The 17,593-nt window shown below is 47.0% G+C and overlaps 1 protein-coding gene across 3 annotated transcripts in view; it reads left to right on the top strand.

The window, feature by feature from the left end:
• LOC140211689 (mothers against decapentaplegic homolog 6-like) overlaps positions 1 to 17,372 on the top strand; it is a 29,816-nt gene extending 12,444 nt beyond the window's left edge. For all 3 annotated transcript variants that reach the window (XM_072281768.1, XM_072281750.1, XM_072281758.1), the window contains one exon: positions 10,772 to 17,372. In XM_072281768.1, the coding sequence (XP_072137869.1) occupies positions 10,772 to 11,313 (542 nt within the window). In that variant the 3' untranslated portion in view covers positions 11,314 to 17,372. The remainder of the gene's footprint in view (positions 1 to 10,771) is intronic.
• Positions 17,373 to 17,593: the final 221 nt, after the last annotated feature.

Genomic DNA, 17,593 nt, shown 5'->3' with positions numbered 1-17,593 from the left:
CTTGTGTGTGAAGGGTTTTGGCCTGAAACGTCGACTGTACTTTTTCCATAGATGCTGCCTGGCCTGCTGAGTTCCTCCAGCATTTTGTGTGTGTTGCTCAGATTTCCAGCATCTGCAGATTTTCTCTTGTTTTAGATTGTGTGTGGTCGATCCATCTCATCAGACAAGGGGACCATTTGATAATCTTATAACAGCTGGATAGAAGCTGTCTTGGAGCCTGGTAAGAGGTTTTGTTTTGTATCTTCTGCCCGATGGAAGGGGAGCAAAGAGAGAACGTCTGGGCTTGGATGGGGTCTTTGATGATGTCGGCTGCTTTACTGAGACATTGAGAAGCGTAGACAGAGCCCATGGAAGGGAGGTTGACGTCCATGTTGTGCTGAGCTGTGTCCACAACTCTCTGCAGTTTCTTGTGGTCTCAGGCAGGGCTGTCCTAAGCCATAATGCATCAGGATAGGACGCTTTCTATGGTAAAACTTGCAAAGGGTGGATGAGGACATGACAAATTTCTTCAGCCTCCTGAGGAAGCGGAGGCGATGGTAAGCCTTCTTGGCCATGACGTCAATGTGGTTAGACCAGGACGGGCAATTAGTGATGTTCACACCTAGGAACTCGAGCTGTCAGTCCAATATGTTCCAGATTCAATCATTCTCCAAAAAAAGAATCTCAGTCATAGAATTATGCAACACGGAAACAACTCACCATGCTGACTATGGTGTCTACTTGAGCTAATCCCACTTCTCAAGTTTCAAAGTTCAAAGCAAATTTATTACCAAAGTACATGTATGTCACCATTTACAACCGTGAAATTTGTTTCCTTGTGAGCATACTCAGCATCTCCTAGAAACTTCACAGAATCAATGAAAGACTACACCCAACAGGGCAGACAAACAACCAGTGTACAAAAGACAACAAACTCTGCATAAACTAACTAAGTAACTAAGCAAAAACTATTGAGAACATGAGATGAAGAGTCCTTGAAACTGAGTCCATAAGTTGTAGGGACAGTTCGGTGACTGGGAGAGTGAGGTTATTCCCTCCGGTTCAGGAGCCTGATGGTTGTGGGGTAATAACTGTTCCTGAACCTGGTGGTGTGGGTCCTGAGGTTCCTGCACCACCTTTCTGATGGTTGAGGGGTAATAACTGTTCCTGAACCTGGTGGTGTGGGTCCTGAGGTTCCTGTACCACCTTCCTGATGGCAGCAGTGAGAAGAGAGCATGGCCTGAGTGGGGGTCTTTGATGATGGATGCCGCTTTCCTGCAATAGCGCTCCATATAGATGCACTCAATGGTGGGGAGGGCTTTTCCCCAGATGGACAGGGCCGTATCTACTACTTTTTTGTAGCATTTTCCATTCAAGGGAAATGGTGTTTCCATACCAAGCTGTGATGCAACCAGTCAATGTGCTCTCCACTGCACATCTATAGAAGGTTGTCGAAGTCTCAGATGTCATACGAAATCTTTGCAAACTCCTAAGGAAGTAGAGGTGCTGCCGTCTTTTCTTCAGGTTGCAATTGCATGCTACACCCTGGACAGATCCTCTAAAATTATAACATGAACTTAAAGTTTGGCCCATAACCCTCTAAATATTTCCTATCTATTGTCTTTTAAACATTGTACTAATACCCACTTCGACCACTGGCAGCTCGTTCCATATACCTATCACTCTCTGTATGGAAAAACTCCCTCAGGTCTCCTTTAAAACTTACCCCCTCACATTTAACCTGTGTTCTCTAGTTTTAGACTCCACTAACCAGAGGAGGAAGACTGACCACCGACTTTATTTATTGTGTCATAATCTTGTATAAGGTCACCTTGTTAATTTCATACATCTGTCATACTTTTCCATGGTAAAGACAATCAGGTCTGTCCCGTTAGCTGAACCACTTCATCCCAGTATCTTCCTTCCATAGAGCACTACAGCACAGAAACATGCCCTTCAGCCCATCTACTCCATGCCAAACTATTAATATTCTCAGTCCCATGCATCTGCACCCGGTTCCATGGTTCTTAATACCCCTCTCATCCATGTACTTTTACAAACTTCTCTTAAGTGTTGCAATTGAACCTGCATCTACCACTTCTGCTGGCAACTCATTCCACACTTTCCAACGTTTGAGTGAAGAAGTGCCCTTTCAGGTTCCCTGAAACATTTCACCCGTAATCCCTGACCTCTAGTTTTAGCCTCACCTAAAATCAGTAGAAAAAACCTGCTTTCATTTACTCTGTCTCAACGTCGCAAAAACGAAGGAGTTGGTTGTGGACTACAGTAGGAATGGAGACTGGCTAACCCCTATTGACATCAATGGATCTGGGGTTGAGAGGGTGAACAGCTTTAAGTTCCTCAGCATAAACATCACCAAGGATCTCACGTGGTCTGTACATTCCAGCTGTGCAGTGAAAAAAGCACAACAGCGCCTCTTTCACCTCAGACAGTTGAGGAGGTTTGGTATGGCCCCCCAAATTCTAAGAACTTTCTAAAGGGGCACAATTGAGAACATCCTGACTGGCTGCATCACTGCCTGGTATGGAAACTGTACTTGCTTCAATTGCAGGACTCTGCAGAGAGTGGTGCAGACAGCCCAGTGTATCTGTAGATGTGAACTTCCCACTATTCAGGACATTTACAAGGACAGGTGTGTAAAAAGGGCCCAAAGAATCACTGGGGACCTGAGTCACCCCAACCACAAACTGTTCCAGCTGCTACCATCCGGGAAACAATACCGCTGCAGTAAAGCCAGGACCAACAGACTCCGGGACGGCTTCTTCCACCAGGCCATCAGACTGATTAATTCACACTGACACAACAGTATTCCTTTGTTATATTGACTGTGTCCTGCTGTATGTAATATTTATTATTATTTACTATAATTGCATTTGAATGGAGACATAACGTAAAGAGTTTTACTGCTCATGTATGTGAAGGATTTAAGTAAGGCTTTAGACCACCTGGACAACACACACACCTAAGTCAGGGTGCTGTACATCAACTATAGCTCAGCATTTAACACCATCATTCCCACAATCCTGATTGAGAAGTTGTAGAACCTGGACCTCTGTACCTCCTCTGCAATTGATTCCTTGACTTCCTAACCAGAAGACCGCAGTCTGTGCGGATTGGTGATAATATCTCCTCCTTGCTGACGATCAACACTGGCGCACGTCAGGGGTGTGTGCTTAGTCCACTGCTCTACTCTCTATACACACATGACTGTGTGGCTAGGCATAGCTCAAATATCATCTATAGATTTGCTGACAGTACAACCATTGCTGGTGGAATCTCAGGTGGTGACGAGAGGGCGTACAGGAGTGAGATATGCCAACTAGTGGGATGGTGCTGCAGCAACAACCTGGCACTCAACGTCAGTAAGATGAAAGAGCAGATTGTGGACTTCAGGGTGGGTAAGACGAGGAACACACTCCAATCCTCATAGAGGGATCAGAAGTGGAGAGAGTGAGCAGTTTCAAGTTCCTGGGTGTCAAGATCTTTGAGGATCTAAGCTGATTCCAACATGTCGATGTAGTTATAAAGAAGCCAAGACAGTAGCTATACTTTATTAGGAGATTGAAGAGATGTAGCTGTCAACAAATACACTCAAAAACTTCTGTAGTTATGCCGTGGAGAGCATTCTGACAGGCTGCATCACTGTCTGGTATGGAGGGGCTACTGCACAGGACCGAGAGAAGCTGCAGAGGGTTGTAAGTCTAGTCAGCTCCATCTTGGGCACTAGCCTACAAAGTACCCAGGATAGCTTTAGGGAGCGGTGTCTCAGAAAGGCAGCGTCCATTATTAAGGACCTCCAGCTCCCAGGGTATGCCCATTTCTCACTGTTACCATCAGGTAGGAGGTACAGAAGCCTGAAAGCACACACTCAGCGATTCAGGAACAGCTTCTTCCCCTCTGCCATCCAATTCCTAAATGGACATTGAAGCTTTGGACACTACGTCAATTTTTTTAATATATAGTATTTCTGTTTTTGCATGCTTTTTTAATCTATTCAATATATGTAATTGATTTACTTGTTTATTTACTATTATGTTTTATTTTATTTATTATTAATATTTTTTCTCTCTGCTAGATTATGTATTGCATTGAACTGCTGCTGCTAAGTTAACAAATTTCACGTCACGTGCCGGTGATAATAAACCGGATTCTGATAAAGTCAATTCAATTCAATTTATAACTTCGTGTACCTCATATCAAATCTCCCCTCATTCTGCTGCTCTCCAAGGAAAAAAAGTCCTAACCTTTCCTCTCGTCCCAGCAACATCCTTGTAAATTTCCTCTGCATTCTGACAAAACTACAAACGGTGTCAGTAATGGAGTGATTGTGGATGTGGAGCCAACCGAGCAGGTTGCTATGACCATGATGGTGGCGAAGCACCAAATGACACTGAAGTGAACTTATCCAGGCAAGCGGAGAGGGCAGCTTCCGAAGGTAATAACAGGAATGGTGGGAATGCTCAATGGAATGGCCAGCTCCAGTTAGAAGGGAAGCTCTTCTGAAGGACCGAAGACTCTTTAGAAACACAAGAGAGTCTACTGATGCTGGAAGTGAAGAGTTACATACGCAAAATGCTGGAGGAACTCGGTAGGTCAGGCAGCAACTATGGAATAAACAGTCAATGTTTTGGACCAAAACTCTTCAACAGAACTGGAAAGGAAGGGGGAAGAAGCCAGAATAAAAAAGTGTGGGGAGGGCAATGAGGATAGCGAGAAGGTGATAGGTGAAGCCAGGTGGGTGAGCTGGAGAAGAAGGATTCTGATAGGGGAGGAGAGTGGACCATGGGACAAAGGGAAGAAGGAGGGGCAGCAGGGGGAGGTGATAGGCAGGTAAGGAGAAGAGGTAAAAGACTAGACTGGGAATAGAAGAAGAGAGAGGTGTGGGGGGGTGTGAGGAGGGAATAAATAAATTACCAGAAGGAGAGTTCAATGTTTCTACCATCAGTTTGAAGGCTACCTAGATGGAGTATGAGGGGCTACTCCTCCACCCCGAGAGTGGTCTCGTCATAGCAAAAGAGGAGGCCATGGAGCAACATGTCCGAATGGGGATAGGAATTAAAATGGTTGGCCACTGAGAAATTTTGCTTTTGGCAGACGGAGCGGAGGTGCTGAACAAAGCGGCCCCCCAATTTACGTCAGGTCTCACCAGTGCAGAGGAGGCCGCATTGGGAGCACCGGACACAATAGACAACCCCAGCAGATTTGCAGGTGAAGCGTTGCCTCAGCTGGAAGGACTGTTTGGGGGTCCTAAATGGAGGTGGGGGAGGAAGTGAACGGGCAGGTGTAGCATTTCTGTGGCTTGTAGGGGTAAGTGTTAGTAGGGAGATTAGTGGAGAGGGATGAGTGGACAAGGGAATCACAGAGGGAGCATTTGCTGCAGAGATTGGGGGGGGGGCGGGTGAAGATGTGTTTGGTGGTAGGATCCCATTGAAGGTGATGCAGGTAGTGGACAATGATGAGTTAGATTTGGGGACTTATTGGGTGGTAGATGAGGAGAAGATGATCTCTATCCCAGTTAAGGTAGTGGGAAGATGGGGTGAATGTGGATGTTTGGGAAATGAAGGAGATACAGGTGAGGGTAGAATCACTGGTGGAAAAAGGAAAATCCCATTCTTTGAAGAAACTCATTTCAGTTGCTCTGGAAAGGAGAATTTCATCCTGGGAACAGAGAAAAGGAATAGCATTTTTACAGGAGACAGGATGGGAAGAGTCAAGATAGCCATGGGAATCAGTAGGTTTATAATAGATGTCGGTAGGCAGTTTGTCTCCTGAGATAGAGACGGGGAAATCGAGGAAGAGTAGAGAGGTATCAGAAATGGACCGCGAGTTTAAGGGCAGGGTGGAAGTTGATCAAATTGACAAGCTCAGCACGTGTACCTGAAGCAGCACCAATGCAGTTGTCAATTTAATGCAGGAAAACGTGAAGAGCATTACCATGGAAATAGTAATTAGCTACCCATTGAGTAGTGTGGCTGGTTCAGAGGTTTGCCAGATCCAATTGAAGGAAATTCTCCTGAAGCATTAACTCTATCTGTCTTCAAACATGGGTGCTGCTGGGTTTATCAAATGTTGTTTGCTTTTATCCCAGATTTTCTAGCATCTGCAGGTTTGTTTTTATTTACTGTTGGGGTGGTTTGCAGAGGAAAGTATTCTGTGGTTCATCGATGGATTGGACACAGTAAAGTTCCCTCAATACTGTCATGTCTCATGTCTCACATCTCCCTCACGCACACTCATTCTCTCCCAGGGAAAGGCAGCACCGGTTACAGGGTAAAACTTCCTCTTAACCAACCTGTAACACACTCCTGGGGCTGGGTGCCAGGGCTTAGACACTGCGTAAGGCTAGTGTTTGACATCTCTGACCTGGGAAATCTCTCAGACTGTCTACCTCATCCTACGATCAGGTCTCCCCTCAGTCTGCCACTCCAGAGAAAACATCCCAAGTTTGTCCGTCATTTTGTAGCTTACACCCTCTAATCCAGGCAGCATCCTGGCACCCTCTCCAAAGCCTCCACATCCTTCCTGTTAATGGAGCGACTGGAAGTGCTCACTATCCGCCAAGTGCGGCCTGACCGGAGATTCAGCATACGATAACTAGGATAATTCCTGGTATGAGCCAACTGTTGGTCATTGATGCAAAAAGCAAATTGTCTCAATGTACGTGAGACAAAAAAGCGAATCTTTATAAAGACTTCTACTGAGCTGGGTGAGAGGGCTACCATGAGAGGAAAGTTGACGTTTGGTGGGATGCGATCTGTCCATTTGGGTGCTGGCTGTGTGGAGGGAGGAGGACAGTTATTGGGATGAGTATTCTTCACTCTCTCCCTTCCCCATTCCTCACGCACATTTCCCTTTGAGTTTTGAATAGAAATCAGAATCAGGTATATTATCGCTGACATCCTGTATGTTCTGAAATTTGTTGTTTTGCAGTAGCAGTACAGTGCAATACATACAATTACTCTGTTACAATTAAGAAATATAAAAATAATTAAGTCATGCAAAATACGGATGTATCGTTCATGGACTGTTCAGAAATCTGATGGCGGCAGAGAAGAAGCTCCATTAGACACAATGAGTCTGTTTAGAAGAGAGACGAGGAGCAATTTCTTCAGCCAGAGGGCGCTGAATCTGTGGAATTCATTGTCACAGACAGCCATAGAGGCCAGTATATTTAAAGCAGAAGCCGATAGGGTCTTGATTAGTCAGCGTCAAATGTCACAGGGAGAAGGCGGAAAATGGGGTTGAGAGGGATAGTAAATCTGCCATGATGGAATGGCACAGCACTGGATGGGCCGAGTGGCCTAATGCTGTTCCTTCGGTGTGTCATGGGCCCGTGGACTAAAGCTGTTCCTAAAACATTGAGTATAGAGTCTTTAGGCTGCTGTACCTTCTTCCTGATGGCAGTGATAAGGTGCCCTGGGAGATGGGGGTCCTTTGTGATGGACACCTTGTGAAGATGTCCTTGATGGTGCCCGTGAGGGAGCTGGCTGAGTTCACAGCCCTCTGCAGCCTTTTCTGATCTTGTGTTCTGGAGTCTCCATCTAGATGGTGAAGCAACCGGTCAGATTGCTCTCCACCTTTCATTTTGTGGAAACTTGCTAGAACCTTTGGTGAAATGAGAGGTTGCCTGCTGCTATCACGTGCTCCCACCTTGTTTATCATGTAGTGAAGTAAATAAGTCTTGTTGAGTCTGTATTTGTCTTGTAACAAACAGTTTTGGATCAAGTACAGGACACAGTCTTGATCTGTTTCCTGTTGCTGTTTGGATAAATTGAAAAATAAACTTTTCCCCTCCCCTCCATCCAGAAACTAAATCCATTGAAAAAAAATCCTTCTCTTCCCCTCCCCCTCCTACACCAATGTGAGTGGGGTTTGGATGGTTATTTTTGGACACCCTCCTCTCTGGACCCTGCCAGAGGAAACGGGAACTGACACAGCAGCGGTCTACAATGTGCCTTGACGCACTTTCTGAGGAAAAACTCTTATTTTTTTTTAATTGTGTACTTGGCTGTGAGCCCAGGCAGAGAGCTTGGCTGCTACTCTGCTGTAGGTGGGGGGAGTCCCATGACCACAGCCCAGCAGTCAGAATGTCTGGTCTCATTGCCGCTGTGCTCGATCACTGACCTTTACCACAGCCTCGCCCCTTCCATGTCCAGCTCCCGCTGCAAGCACGGGATCAGTCCAATCAGCTGCTTGATTAACTGACCCCACTCCTTGCTCTTTTTCTTCTCCCCCGCCCCCACATTAGCCTTCTCATAATATATATTACAAGAAGCTCAATAGCTGAGGGCCTGGGTCTACGAATCTGAAGCCCACTGGGGAAGCCAAAGGCCTGTTGTCTGTGCTGGGGTTGGAGGAGAGTGGGCGGGAGGGAGGAAAGGGGCTTGTTTTTCTGCTGTTCTTTTGCTGCTTGTTATGTTCTGTTCTGTGGTGTTCTGCCAAGCATTGTGGGCATGCCGTGTTGGCGCCAGAGTGTGTGGCGATGCTTGTGGGCTGCCCCCAGTGCATCCTTGGGTTCTGTTGGTTATTAATGCGAACAGTGTATTTCACTGTATGTTGTGATGGTACTTGTGATTGATAAATGAATCTGATTACTTCTGCCCTCACCACCCCCCCAGGTTGCGGGGGAATCAAGAATTAAGATGAGGGGGGAGATTTACTCTTGGCATCACTATCTGTCTGGTTTATGGTCTTGCATTTTACCGTTTATCTGCACTGTGCACTTTCTCTCTGACTACACTTTATTCTGCATTCAGTGCACTGTGTAATGATTCGATCTGTTTGACAAACTTTTCACTGCATTTTGGTACTTGTGACAATAATACAATGGGGTGGTACTGGTCGCGTGGTGCTGCTACAGTGCCAGTGAGCCGGGCTCCATTCCCACTGCTGTGTACGTTCCCAGCGGGACTGTGTGGGTTTCCTCCGGCTGCTCCGGTTTCCTCCCGCGGTCTAAAGGTTAGTCAGCCTCACGGGTGTAATTGGCAGCACGGGCTCACTGGGCCGGAAGGGTCTGCCATCGTTCTGTATCTCTGTAACTTGGCCAACAGGAGCCTGATGGGGGGGGGGGAGGGAAAGGAGATGAAGTGAGAAGCTGTGCGGAAGGGGTAAAGGGCTGAAGAAAGAGAAGACAGTGGACTATGGAAGAAAGGGAAGGAGGAAGGGAACCAGAGGGAGGTGAGGAGATGAGAATGGGTGAGAGAATCATAATTGGAAATGGAAAAAGAGAAGGGGGGGAGAAATCTACAAAAAAAATCTACCTCTGACAACCCTGATGTATCCTTGCCTCTATTCACCTTAAAATTATGCCCTTTCATATTAGCCATGTCTGCCCTGGGGAAAAAGGAGCTGGCTGTCCACTCTGTCAATGCCTCGTATCATATACACTTCTATCAAGTCGCCTCTCATCCTCCTTTGCTCCTACGAGAAAGCCCGAGCTTGCTCAACCTTTCCTCATAAGGATATGCTCTCTAATTCTGGCGACATCCTGGTAAATCTCCTCTGCTTCTTCTCTAAAGCTTCCACGTCCTTCCTATAACGAGGTGACCAGAAGTGAACACACTCCCAAGTGTGGTCTAACCAGGGTTTTGTAGAGCTGCAACATTACTCGTGGATCTTGAACTCAACCCCCGATTAATGAAGGCAAACACAAACTTGTGCAGTAACTTCGCAGGATGTATAGATGTGGATCCCAAGGTCCCTCTGTTCCTCTACACTGCTAGGAATCCTGTCATTAACCCTGTAGTCTGCTGTCAAGTTAGATCTTCGAAGTATACCTCTTCACATTTTTCCGTAGTAAATACCATCTGCTACTTTTCAGCCCAGCTTTGCATCCTATCAATGTCTGTTGTCATCTACACGACCTTCCCCACTATCCATATCACCACCAACCTCTGTAATATGCAAACTTACCAAACCACCTCCTTATCCAAATCATTTATAGAATAGTACAGCGCAGTACAGGCCCTTCGGCCCACATTATAAAAGTCACAAAGAGCAGGGGTCTCATGAAAAATCCCTGCGAAACACCACTGGTCACTGACCTCCAGGCAGAATACGCTCCATCTGTTAACACCCTCTGCCTCTGGTGGGCAAGCCAATTCTGAATCCACACTGCCAAGTTTCCTGGATCCCATGCCCCCCGTCCCTGACTTTCTGAATGAGCATACCTTGTCGACTGCTTTACTAGAATCCATATACACCACATCTACTTCTCTCCCTTCACATCTTCAAAGAATTTAATCAGGCTCATGAGGCATGACCTGCCCCTCACAAAGCCATGCTGACTGTCCCTAATTAGTCTATGCTTCTCCAAATGCTCATAATTCATGTCTCTAAAGAGTAATTTGCCCACCACTGAAGTAAGACTCACTAACCATGGTCTGTAAATTTCCATGGTTATCCCTATTCCCTTTCTTGAACAGAGGAATAACATTTTCCACCCTCCAATCATCTTGTACTGCTCCTGTGGCCAGTGAGGATGCAAAGATCATTGTCAAAGGTTCAGCTATCTCTTCCCTCGCTTCCCATTGTAACCCGGGGTTTATCCCGTCTGGCCCCAATTCCTGTGATTTTCGGGATGAGCCTTTCATTGTCAATATACGCCACATCCACATCGATTTGTTTTGTCAACTCCTTGAGAAAGTCACTCAGGCTCTGGTGGCACGACCTGCCGCAAAAGTTCTTCCGTAAGTTTCTTGGAGAGGGAGGTGTTGTTTTTGGTTATGTTGTGAACTCTCCTCTAGCTGAATACACTCACCTTGTTTTGCAGATGTTGGCCTGTCTCCTTACCTGCCCAGAGAGGGACACTGGTGCAGCGTGGCATACTGGGAGCACAGAACCCGCGTGGGTCGCCTCTTCGCCGTCCACGAGCCCTCGGTGGGCGTCTTCTGTGATCTGCCACGCGGCAGCGGCTTCTGTCTGGGCCAGCTGCATGTGGCCAACCGCCATGAGATGGTGCGGCGTACCCGCGGCAAGATCGGTGGAGGCGTGCTGCTAAGCCGGGAGTGGGACGGCGTCTGGGTCTACAACCGTAGCCAGCACCCCATTTTTGTCAGCTCACCCACCCTGGGCCTGCCTGGCTCCCGCGCGGTCTCTGTCCACAAGGTGCTGCCCGGCTACTCTGTCAAGGTTTTCGACTATGGCAAGTCGCGTGCCTTGCAGCGGGCCGTGAGCCCGGGTGGGTTCTCGGATGGACCTTACGATCCCAACAGTATCCGCATCAGCTTCGCCAAAGGCTGGGGCCCCTGTTACTCCAGACAGTTCATCACCTCGTGCCCCTGCTGGTTAGAAATACTGCTCAATCACTCCTGAGGGATTTGCCCACCTCGGAACAGAAGAAACAGGAGCAGCAGTCGGCCATGTGGCCCATTGAGCCTGCTTCGCCATTCAATAACGTGGCTGACCTGACTGAGGACTCAGCTCCACCTCCCTGCCTCTTCCCCATAACTTTTAATTCCACTACTATTCAACTCTCATTTCCCATGCTATGCACAAATCTATCTAACTCTGTCATAAGTATATTTACTGAGGTAGCCTCTGCTGCCTCCCTGGGCAGAGAATTCTGCTGATTCACTCCTCTCTGGGGAAAGTAATTTCTCCTCATCTCCATCTTAAATCTACTGCCCTGAATCTTGTGGCTGTGTCTCCTAGTTCTAGTCTCACCTACCAGTGGAATCAACTTTCCTGCCTCATTCTTTATAATTTTCAATGTTTCTGAGAGATCCCCACCTATCCTTCTGAACTTCAGTAAGTATAGTCCCAGGTGACTCAATCTCTCCTCATAGTCTAACCCTTTCACCTCCAGAATCAATCTGGTGAACCTCCTCCGCGCTCCCTCCAAAGCCAGTACATCTCTCATCAACGCAAACACGAGGAATTCTGCAGATGTTAGTCCTGACGAAGGGTCTTGGCCCGAAATGGCGACTGTACCTTTTCCTAGAGATGCTGCCTGGCCTGCTGCGTTCACCAGCAACTTTTGTGTGTGTTACATGTCTCATCAAGTAAGGAGACCAGAACTTCATGCAATACTCCAGGTGTATTCTCACCAGTACCCTGTACAATTGCAGCATAACCTCCCTGCTCTTAAATTCAATCTCTGTAGCAATGATTGCCAACATTCTGAAGGGCCTGTAATGTGCTGTGTGTTCTGAAGCCCAAGAGAAACGCCACAGTAGCACGGGGGTTAGCATGACACTATTACAGCTCGGGAGCGTCAGAGTTCAGTTCCAGCACTGTCTGTAAGGAGTTTGTACGTTCTGCCTGTGAGCGTGTGGGTTTCCTCCCGGTGCTCTGCTTTCCTCCTGTAGTTCAAAGCTCTACCTGTTAGTAGGCTAATTGGTCATTGTAATTTTTAAAAATTCATTTACGGGATGTGGGCATCGCCAGCTAAGCCAGCATTTATTGCCCATCCCTAGTTGCCCTTGAGAAGGTGGTGATGAGCTGCCTTCTTGAACCGCTGCAGTCCTTGAGGTGTAGGAAAGCCCTCCGTGCTGTTGGGAGGGACATCTTATTGTCCTGTGATTAGGCGAGGGTTAAATCTGGGTGGGGCAGCTCGACGGGCTGGAAGGGGCTGGTCTGAGCTGTATCTCTTACTTACTGCCTGTTATGTCACTGGTGTTTAGGGCAGCAGTGCAGGTCCTCCATCTCTGCCTGTCCATACCATCACACACAGGTACAGGAGGATTCTTCTTGCTGTTTCCGTAACTATTTTGTTTGACCAGTCAGAGTTGTTAGCCCTGAGCAGAACCCCTTGAACCTGTTCTCTACCTTTTGACCCTTTTTGCCGTGGGTGACCCTACCAAGAGCCAAGGCACAAGGCCCTGACTCTAGCCACTATAGCGCTCTGAGTCATTGAGGCATGCAAGCCTCCAAATCCAAGTGTTGGGGTGTGTCACACTGAGCAGAGGCTAGTCACCTGCGGAATTTGTGGGGAAGGATTCACTCGGTCATCTGACCTAATGGCTCACCAGCGAGTTCACACCGGGGAGCGGCCATTCACCTGCTCGGACTGTGGGAAGGAATTCTCTCAGTCATCTCAACTGGAGGTACATCAGCGAGTTCACACTGGGGAGAGGCTGTTCATCTGCTCAGACTGTGGGAAGGAATTCAAATGGTTAGCTCACCTACTGACACACTAGTCAGTTCACACTGGAGAGAGGCCATTCATGTGCTCAGACTGTGGGAAGGGATTCACTCAGTCATACCACCTATGGAGTCACCAGCGAGATCACACTGGGGTGAGGCCATTCACCTGCTTGGACTGTGGGTGTATCCTACCTCAATAAATAAAGTAGTTTTCCCTCCCTCGGTCCCTGTCCCTTTGATCTGCTTGTCGCCTGCATCCAGTGTCCCCGTTTCCATTGTTTTCATTCTGAATTATCACATGTACATCGAAACAAACAGTGAAATACCTTGTTTGTATTCACAACCCACACACCTAAGGAGGTGCATCATTTATATTCACGACCCACACACCTGGGGGACAGCCTACAAGTGTTGCAGCCCATGCAGCACAGAATGCCAGCCCCACGCCTGCAATAAGATGTCCTCCTTGGGCGTTGAGCATTGTTGAAGAGAAGGGAGCACAATGAGTAGAACTGCTGCCTCGCAGCTCCAAAGACAGGGGTTCAGTCCCGACCTCCTGAGCTTCTTATGTGCGCGTGGAATTTATCCGTCCTCCCTGTGACCGCGAGGGTCTCTCCCAAGTGCTCTGGTTCCCTCCCACTCTCCGAGTAGGTGGGTTAGTTGGCCCCTTTGTGTGCGGATGAGGGGTCAGATCTGGGGATGGGCAGGAAAGGGAGAGGAACATGAGGATGATAAAGTGGGATGAGTGTAAATGGGTGATGAAAGTAAGCAGAGACTTTGGTGGTCTAGAGTACTTGGAAACCTGCCCTGTTACTCTGAGTAGATGTGTTGGAAACTGATGGTCAGCATGATCTACCAAGGTCTGTTGAGGGAGGGTCGTGAGTTGAGGACCAAGAAAGTCTGAATTTTTTTGTTTGTGTTCCAGTAAGGATGAGGCAGAATATTTAACTGCATTCCTAATTTGGGGGAGGTCTTGTTGCTCACAAGACTCCCAATTGAACCACTGGACGTGAGGGGAAAGTGCCTGCTGTCCTCCTCCACACCTTCCCCTTCTTCCCCCCTCCACCTTTTCAAGGCTATTGGCTTCCCAGTCAAAGGAATTCTAAACAGCTGGGAACTGTGTAGACTCGGGTGTGTAAAACTTCAGGGACCTGAGTTACAGGGAAAGGTTCGGCAGGCTGGGACTGCATTCCTTGGAGTGCAGGAGACCGAGGGGTGACCTTATAGAAGTGTGTAGAATCATGAGGGACAGTGATAGGTATTGGTACTTTTTTCCTAGAGTTGGGGAACTAGAGGGCAGAGGTTTTAGGTGAGAGGGTATTTAATAGGAACTTAAGGGTGGCTTTTTTACACACAAAGGGTGGTGTGTGTGTTTGGAATAAGCTGCCAAAAGAAATGGTTGAGGTAGGTACATTAGCACATTAAAAGACACTTGGGCAACTTCATGGGTAGGAAAGATTTAGAAGGATGTGGGCTAGATGCTGGCAGGTGCGTCTAGCTTGAATGGGAGCGGCATGGTTGAGTTGGGCTGTAGGACCTGTATGACGCTATAATGGGAGGATGGGGCTGCGCAGTGGGGAGACACTATGCCCTGCAGCTCAAGAGAGCTGGGTTCAATCCCGACCTTTGGCTCTGTCTGCCTGTGTGAAGTTTACACATTCATCCTATTGACTGTGGGTGTAACCCAGTTCCCTCCCATGTTTGGGCGACCTGCAGGGTTGGTGAATTAATTGGCAGCCGTAAGTTTTTCCTCGATAAGGGGTGGGAGAAGCGATTGGGAGTTGGTGGGAATGTAAATGGGAATTGTGGTTGTTCTGAGAGTTGGCATGGAAGTGATGGCCGGAATGGTCTTGTGTTGGAAGGATGCACATCAGAACTGAAATGTTAGTCAATGAGGTCGCTGTTGTGAATTGCAAGACAAACAGTTGAATTTCTTTCTATATAAATGGCAGGCATGTATATGCAGTACCAGTTGGAATTGGTTTATTGTTGTCACAAGTGAAAAGCTTGTCTTGCAGGCTGCTCATACAGATCAAATCATTACACAGCACATTAAGGTAGTGCATGGTAAAGCAGTAAGTTCCTGAGTTGCATCTGTATCTATCACTGGGTATCCTCCAAATTACACTGTACAAGACATGGGAAGCCTTTCGCAGACTCCCCAGCCCAAACAGTTATAGAGCAATACAGCTTGGACACAGGCCCTTCGGCCCATCAGTCCATGCTGACCATGGTCCCAATTTCCTGCATTCAGCCCATATCCCTCCAGGCCTTTCCCCTCCCATCTGCTTATCCAAGTGCTTCTGAAATGATACAATTGTACCTGCCTCAATCACTTCCTCTGGGTGCTTTTCCATAGACTCGCCACCCTCTGCATGAAGAAGTTGCCCCTTGGGGCTGTATTAAATAAGCTGCATGGTGGTAGCATAGTATTTGAGTGTAATGCTAACACAGTGCCAGTGATCAGGGTACAGCCCCACTGCTGTTTGTAAGAAGTTTGTACGTTCTCCCCATGGCCACGTGGGTTTCTCCCACATTCCACAGATGGGTTAGTAGGTTAATTGGTCACATGGTTTGAGCAGTGTGGGCTTGTTGGTTCCTGTGCTGTATCTCTAAATCAGGAGAAATAAACCCTTTCCTTCTCACCCTGAACGCAACCCCCTACCCCACCCCAGGTTTGGACTTCCCCCACCCTGGGGTAAAGACCCTGGATGTTTGGGGAAAATCTCACGTTTGAGTATCATAGAAACATAGAAAATAGGTGCAGGAGTAGGCCATTCGGCCCTTCGAGCCTGCACCGCCATTTATTATGATCATGGCTGATCATCCAACTCAGAACACTGCCCCAGCCTTCCCTCCATACCCCCTGACCCCCGTAGCCACAAGGGCCATATCTAACTCCCTCTTAAATATAGCCAATGAACTGGCCTCAACTGTTTCCTGTGGCAGAGAATTCCACAGATTCACCACTCTCTGTGTGAGGAAGTTTTTCCTAATCTCGGTCCTAAAAGGCTTCCCCTCTATCCTCAAACTGTGACCCCTCGTTCTGGAATCTGTATCGCCACACAGTCTTACTTAACTGGACAGGAGCTTCCTTCTTTCCTACACAGATGTCCATTTTAGAAACAAGTTGGACCAAATGAGTTGGGTTGAATTATGTTGTAAACATCTCTGAGAGATGGCTAATTACACTGATTCATACAAGAAATTCCATTCAGCTTTAATATTGATGTCCACCTTGGATGGAAACAGCTGTTGGGAACCAGTTGTCTTATCTGTTCAAAATCTGCTGTACTTGTTATGTGTATCAATACCTGATTCCGTTGGGCTATCTGATTCCATTGGGTGGCCCTGATGTTGGTCGGTTCTGAATGGCAGGGACATGAGCCTCCCTCTTTTTGTATATCTCAACGTAAAGGAATGTACTGCTTTGTAAGACCACTCTGACTCTGCCACTCTGAATCACTCACACACAAAGCTTCCACTGCCCACCATGCCTAATAAGAGAGTCATGGGGCTGGAATAGTGCGCATTGTTATTTTATTTCTCAGTCCCTCCTCTGACCTCCCTTGTTCCCTGCTTGAGGATTTTTGTTTTACCCTTGCTTTGTATTGCTGAAGTTTTGGCCACAACCTTTAATGGTAAAACTCTGATAATTCAGCATCTTTGGGACCTTGGTACTGGGATGAGTATATTTTCCAGATCTATGGATACTATTCTTAATTTCCCAACCCCAGTTTAAATTGCTTTTTATTCACAGTGGCATAATAAATGTTCCAGTGAACAGATTAAGGAGAGCATGGGAATTGTAATTCAGTGTAATTAAAAGGAACATGGGGAAATGGGACCCCGGCAAGCTTAAAGAGACAACTGGAACTATCTCCCAGATGCCAACAATTGGATAGTGAATTATTGGAATTTTACCATTGCTTATTTGGGGAAGACATCAAGGCCGATAACAATTCCTATCACTTGTGTGCAAAACCCTCTGCCATTATATGGACGAATTCTCCTTTAATTAGAATTGATCAGAAGGAACTATCTTCTTACTATATATGCACAGATTTAATATAAAGATTTATATTAAAATTTTATAATTGTAAATATGGAGGCGTTTACATAGTAATTATTTATGTATTTTCAAATGTATACAAGGACTATAAAGGTGACTAAAGGCACTTTGTCAGATATCACTATATTACCACCTAGCTATCCTGAAAGATGCTAAGTAAAATGTACTTTAATAAACTCATTTTATTCACCCGGAGGCTCTCTGTAATGTGTGAAGTGAATGGTGTGGCCTGTCATGTTTGCATGGTTCAAACCTGCAGGATCAAGAAGAAACATTTCATTGATGATGTCTCCTTCGCCTGTATCTAGCATAGTCACACCCGCCTGTCCCTGAGAGATTACCGGAAGGAGGAGTCACAGGTAGACAGTGCAGTGAAGGAGGAGTTTGGCACAATGGTCAGGGGAATGAATGCAGAAGTTGTGACGTTAGGTTGCA

This window comes from Mobula birostris, chromosome 2 (assembly GCF_030028105.1).
Source record: "Mobula birostris isolate sMobBir1 chromosome 2, sMobBir1.hap1, whole genome shotgun sequence".
In the NCBI taxonomy this organism is placed as follows: Eukaryota; Metazoa; Chordata; class Chondrichthyes; order Myliobatiformes; family Myliobatidae; genus Mobula; species Mobula birostris.
This window is presented reverse-complemented; position numbering and strand designations above follow the sequence as displayed.